Source organism: Arachis duranensis, chromosome 6 (assembly GCF_000817695.3).
Source record: "Arachis duranensis cultivar V14167 chromosome 6, aradu.V14167.gnm2.J7QH, whole genome shotgun sequence".
NCBI classification, from domain to species: Eukaryota; Viridiplantae; Streptophyta; class Magnoliopsida; order Fabales; family Fabaceae; genus Arachis; species Arachis duranensis.
In genome coordinates this window covers 1,324,030-1,330,574 of record NC_029777.3, presented here as the reverse complement: position 1 = coordinate 1,330,574, position 6,545 = coordinate 1,324,030, and the positions used below count along the sequence as shown (strand labels likewise).

Sequence of the window (6,545 nt, the reverse complement as noted above, 5' to 3'; positions counted from 1 at the left end):
AAGCGCGGTGATTTATAGGGGCGAGAGGAGGGTGAAGGAGGACACACGTAAGTGCGTGCTGAGTATTTGGACACTCTTCAGCGTGCATGGCTATGGAAGGGTTTGTGCGTTACACCTAATAGAGTATCATACTGCAAGGTGGCTTCAGCCTTCAGCATCTCCATAACCATACAAAAAATTAAAAAAAAGGATGATTGTCTTCATCTAAAGAAGGCAAGAACGCATGCATTTGCCGTTTCTGCAGATATTGAAAAGGCAGAAAACGGTGGTGCACAGGGTGGGGACCACGCATGCACTCACATAGTCACATGTACAGTAATTCTCGTTCTTTTCTTGCTCATGGCTTCTTTACCGGTTAAATGCCTTGATACTATCGACTTCACTGAATGTAAATAGGGAGCTACTCAAAAAAAGATGTAAAAAATATCTTTTTATGAAGATTCTTTGTATAAAAGTGTGACTTATTAATTTGGCCACATTTCAAATAGAAAGAACACTTTTTTAACATATCAAAATCTAATTCTACAATTCATCATCCAAAGGTCAAAAAAAAAAATTATCACATGAAGACAATTATAATATCTTCATTGGAGTACCCACCATGTAAATTTGCTTAAACATATTCATATTCCGAAATATCTGATAAATAAAAAAAGTTAATATTTAATCTGTAAAAAAATAATTATATATTATTAGATGTAATCTCACACTATTAAAAATACTAATCATAATTAATTGATAATTATAAATCACAAAATTTATTAGTTTTTAATTTTATTTAATATATATTATAATAAATAAATATTAAATAAATTAAATTTAAGTTGTTTTGATGGATTGTTTTTGTTTTTCTAATGTTGTTACTCACTTAAATAGTTACATAGTTGAATTTGAGAAGCAATTATTGCTAAATCTATTTTTATACGGAAACTTCACCATTAAATACGTGATTTTTTTAATAAATTTTTTAGTTTGTTCCAAAAATTAAAGACTTAATTACTGAAAATAAAAATTGGAATCAGAATTTAATTTAAGAATTATTTTTTAAGATATTGCAGATAATATTTTGTCAGTTAAAATTCAGTAGAGTAGAGACAAATTACAATGGAATTTAAACAAATTCAAGTACTATAATTTAGTTTTAGATTACAGAATTGACTATTTATTTTACTATTTGTCTTTAAAACTTTGTCCTAATTATATGCAGCAGAAAATGCCGTGAATTGATTTATAGAAGTTGAACTTGCCTCACAAAATTAAGCTATTTATTTGGAAAGCCCTTCATGGCCGACTTCTGGTGCTGGCATCCCATCTATATTGCCAATATGCTTTTGCTATCATGAAGCAACAGAAACAATTATTTATTATTTGATCGATTGCTCTAAAATTAAAGAAGTATATATGGTCTCATATAGTTATTTTTGTGACTGTCTTCCCCCTCATAATTCTAACAATTTTTTGACATAGTGGACCACATTAACAGAGATGTTTAACCCGTTGAAGAATGCTGACCGTAATCCTTAATTGTTGAAACTGTTAGAAAACTCGCAACCAGTTAATTTTTAAAAGTTCTACTTCAATGTCGTGCCATTTTAGCAAGTTCTATCAAGTTGTTCCATAAAATCCAAATTCTTAGTTTTATTTCATTTGACGTATTATTCTTTCTTTTCTAAGATTTTTTTTTATTTTTTGACCATGCACTATTAGATAAATACCTTAAATATACTGTTTTAAAAAATTTCCACATATTATTATTCTATCCTATTTTTAGATATTTTTTTATAATTAATGAAATATAACTTACTATCTTTTAATTTTTTTTTTAAGTTTTCTTTTACATATGTGTAGCCGTATAGGACCACAAACGAATTCTCAAGGCTTGATTAAGGAACTTTATGCCGCTAAATTGAATCATTTTCTTCTTTTATATTCTTTCCTATCGTTTGCCCAATTTTGTAAATTTCCTTGAGTTTTAAATGTGCTAAAATTTGAGATGATTAAAATTTTAGTGCCCACCAAAATAATTAATTTAAAACTCTAAAAAATTGTAATTCTAAAGAAATTTGGAATGAGTATTAATACTATAGAATCAAATAAAAGTATATTTGACTTTAAAATTTTATGTTTTTGCTATGATAAAGTAGTGGAGTAATTTTTTGATAAATATTGTGATTGAGTAATGAACATGTACGTGAAATGATTTTACTATATGGTCAAATTTGATTTATTCATTTTTTGGTTAAAAATTTAAATTTAGTTAAATACTAAAATCATGACTTAACGATATATATAATCAACCATTAAATCAAATCATAAATTAACTCTAACCATTGTATTCATTTTTCAGGTCATTAATGAATGGATGGGATTTATATATTTTTGAAGAGAGAGAGTACCAACATTGCACTTTAATAACATTGCAGCCAATATTAATATAAGAAAAAAAATTTAAAATAAAAATATTTAAAATTAAAATTCATAAAAATGTATTTTTATTAAATTTTATATTTGATTTATTTATCAACTTGTTATAATATTCGCCGATATTCGCCGTTGATTCTTTAGCATTACTCTTTTAACAATTTAAAAAAAAGTCATTAGTAATGTTTTTAATAATGTAAGATTACATTTAATAATAAGAGATCATTCTCTTTTCTTTTAATAATTAAGTGCTAACTGCAAAATATAAAAGTTACTGTCCTTAGACTTTTCCATCTTTTATTTAGGCAATGCGAGAGAATTGGTCTCTACACCCAAAACTTGACATCTAAAATGTAAAAATTGGATTTATGTAGGTAAGTTATCAATGATCATAAGCAAGGCTATATGTACCATATATGCATGCATGTTAAAACCGAATTGTCACGATTTTATAGTGCTTGACTAGAAATCCTAGCAAATGGACTTTCGGAGTTAAATCAAACAAAATGTGGCATATTGTGTTGTTGATATTCTTTTCAAGTTTGTTTTATCAAAAAAAGGAAAAAAGAAAGACGAATCTGGCTGCGTTAAAGCATCCCTTGTTTTATTCATGTTTTTCCCGCAAAAGGTTTTCTCCAGATCGATGCACATACATTACATTCCGATCTTATAGCTTAAACAAAAAGGCATGAATGCCCTTTTGTATTCTTATTGACACTACAAAATTAAAACTACATTATTCTCGCTCGTTATTAATATGTATTATTCAGTAGTTGTGGCAAAAAGTATGTATGTAGTGGATAACACACATACATGTCACGCTTGTTTTCAAGCCACAGCCCTGAGAGACTGTTGAGACGGTGGAACGAAGAACTTGAAGGGGTTGTTGTTCTTAAGCTGCCTTGCCTGCTCCCTTGGGAGGCCATATGAATTTGCAACCACCTCCTCCGGCAAGTTATCTATGATGGAGTTTTCACCGGCGAGGTTGGCTATGCTGGGCCTTGAGTCTGTCTTGAATGCCACGTATTCAAAGTTGTCGCTCTGGGACTTTCCAGCGACGGCGAAGTTCTGTGGCACCACAAGCACGTGACCTTCTTGAAGCTCCTCGTCGTACACTCTGTTGCCGTTGCTGTCCACCACTTGCACATGAGCCCGTCCCCTCAATGCATATATGATGCTGTGTGCGTTGGTGTTGTAGTGAGGTACAAACAATGCATTCTGCAATATCAGGAATTTAATACTTAAAAATGAAAGTATATATTGCTAAAAGAAGAGATAGAAAAAGAGAAAGTACAAACCCTGTAGAGATTTCCATATTCAGCACTAAGTCCAAGCCACCTAAGGATTAGAAGGTTGAGATCGTTGGCAGTTTTGAGTGAACCAGCTTGAGGGTTGTAGATGTCTGGGGATCTGTTTCTACCAATGTTCTTTTTAACACTTGCGGTGCAGATCGTCTCTTCAATACCATTCCCCCTGCCTCTGCTTCCCCTGCCACGCCTTCTATCCTCTTCATCGTATTCATATTCATCTTCATCGTATTCCTCTTCTTCGTCGGCACGTCTCTTTCTATCTGGGCTCAAGATTCTGAGGCCTCCCCTCACTGTCACAATGGCTCCCTCTTCCTCACTCTCGTTCTCGCCTCTTAGATTTTGCACTATCTGTCTGTCGTCAACCTGGAAGGCTTGTGCCAGGAACTCCGGCGTGAAGCCGCTGAAGATGTTTCCACCTTCGTTTTCTTCTTCTTGTCCTGCTCGTTCTCTGCGGCTGTGCTGTCCTCGAGGGCTAAATTCACGCTCTTCTTGTCTAGGCTGAGTTTGCGGGCTGTATGGGCTATATGGTAAGCTTCTTCGTCTGCTTTGTCTGCTTTGTTGCTGGTATCTTAAGAACTCTTGCTCTTGGTTCCCAGCCAAATTGAATCTCTGTTATGTATTATTAAATGTTGATTGCTTTAGTGATGACAAGTTCTAAGAAATGACTCAATATTCATGATATATATGCAGATGCCAAAAATAAGGAATATATATACCCTGGGGAACTGATCAAGCTGGTTGTCGTTGTTGTTGGTGTCAGTAAGAGAAATAGCAACAACATCAGTGTCATGGTCGTTGTACATCCAGAGAGCAACACCGGTGGGAACTGCAATGAGATCACCCTCATCGAAACGGCGCACCTTCTGGTGACTATCCTGTTGTTGCTGTTGGCTTTGGTCTTCTCCTTCAAAACGTCTTGGTGCTCTTTGGGATTGATGACGGCGTCCTTGTTGTGCAGGCTCTTCATATGTGCTAGGACAACCAGGGAATATCAACCCAAAGTATCCCCTTCCTGTATGTCATCATACAAAACGAAATTTAACCAGGAAAAATACAGGTAGAAAATAAAAATATTAAATAATGTAAATAATAGATATATTGAATGTTTATTTTATTAGGTGTATAGATGATTATTTTAATATTAAAATTTAAATGATTAATTTGAAGATGATGTATGTTTTTATTTGATTAATAGTTGTTCAAGATGTTCGTTGCTTACCTAGCACTTCCCATTTAACAAAGATCATGGAAAAAAAAGAGGAGTATTAAAAACTCAATAAATTTTATAATTTATAATTATTAATTAACTATTATTAGTATTTTTAATGGTATAAAATTTCATAAAATGATATGAAATTACTCATTCTTTTTTATTAGTTAAGTACTGATCAAATTTTAATAAAAGAGTGAGTCTCTAATAAACTTTTTTTTTTAATTTATCTACCAAAATCCTTTCATATATTAAATTCAGATACATTAATTTTTGATATATATTTTATATTTTACATTATAAACTAAATCTACCATATTAACTATTATATTTATATAAAAATAAATGTATTATTTAACACATTTTCAATATATATTTTATGTTTTACATGTCTAAAAATACATGACTTAACATAGTTGTTTTTTTCATGTCAAACGAAAATTCTTATAATATCTTAGTAACTTTAATGAGTGTACAAAATTATTTTTTCGGTCAAATAAAGAATAATTGACAATAATAATATGAGAAAGGAGTAATAACCTTGCTGGATGAAGATCTCCTGGGGAGCATTGGAGTAGAAAGGCCTCCGAAGGGCGTTGCGGCGGAGGACTAAGCGCGAGAGGGCGACGCCGGCGCATTCGAACTCCTGGTTGTTTGGGTTCCAAGTCTCAATGTAACCGCCCTCCGATTCAAGGCGGTTGTCAGGCCTCTGCGCATTGAGGCGCTGGAACTCGCACGCATTCTCCTCCGGCTGCTGCCTGAAGGAGATGCTGCTAGCTCCCAGAACTAGAAAGCAAAAGCAAACAGAAAGCGCCAGAAGCTTCGCCATGGCTGCTATTATTGTTATTGCTGCGGTTGTGATGAAGAGAAGAATGAGAAGCAAGTAATTTATAGGGACGAGAGGAGGTGAAGGAAGGGACACGTAGTAGAGTATTTGTGACACTCTTCAGCATGCATGGCTATGGCACCCTTTCTGCGTTACACCTCACAAAGCATCTCTATAAGATCATCATCAGCATGCATCTGAGGATTTCTGCACAAAGGGGACCACGCATGCACGGCTTCAATTCTTTTCTTTTCTTGCTGATGCCTAATTTTCCGCTTAGATGCATTGTTTAATGCAATGGAATACTCTGTTTTTCTGCAGCACCTGATGGGGCGCGTTACTAATAGTTTGAGTAGAAAGAATCGAATGCAAATTGAATTTAGGAACACCACACAACGATATGGGTTTAGGCTTGCCCATTGCCACAATTGAATCATTAGAGTACTAGAATAATTGAGTAATTTAAATAAGAATAATGTTAGATAATTATTTTTTTTAATTAATATTAATTAATTTTTTAAATTTTTTTATTTATTTTAGATTTTATAAATTTTTAATCTTATATCTTAAGTTATAAATATTAAATCTAAAAATTAATTAATGCTAGTTAATCAAAAAGTTAATTATTTATACTTTTTCTCAGTAGAACCACATAATTATTGTGCCTATCTATTTAGCTATCAATTCCTCTATTATTAATTAGGTCTAGTGTTAAATGCTTATGATTTATTAATTTTGACTAAAACATGAGATATTTGGTATAAAAAAAGATAAAATA

At 32.6% G+C, this 6,545-nt stretch overlaps 1 protein-coding gene across 1 annotated transcript; it reads right to left on the bottom strand.

Annotated features, from left to right (window-relative positions):
* Positions 1–2,990: 2,990 nt before the first annotated feature.
* Positions 2,991–5,817, bottom strand: LOC107491752 (arachin Ahy-3). Its single transcript, XM_016112674.3, has 4 exons — positions 5,482–5,817; positions 4,448–4,743; positions 3,720–4,340; positions 2,991–3,639 (listed from the first exon to the last, which is right to left on the bottom strand). Exons 1-4 carry the CDS (start codon positions 5,768–5,770, stop codon positions 3,250–3,252), a joined length of 1,596 nt encoding a protein of 531 aa, XP_015968160.1. The 5' UTR covers positions 5,771–5,817; the 3' UTR covers positions 2,991–3,249.
* Positions 5,818–6,545: the final 728 nt, after the last annotated feature.

Coding starts and splice junctions, on each gene's coding strand:
- LOC107491752 (XM_016112674.3), bottom strand. CDS start 5,770: ATGGCGAAGCTTCTGGCGCTTTCTGTTTGCTTTTGCTTTCTAGTTCTG. Junction 4,744..5,481: donor GGAGATCTTCATCCAGCAAG/GTTATTACTCCT, acceptor GATGACATACAG/GAAGGGGATACTTTGGGTTG. Junction 4,341..4,447: donor AGCTTGATCAGTTCCCCAGG/GTATATATATTC, acceptor AATACATAACAG/AGATTCAATTTGGCTGGGAA.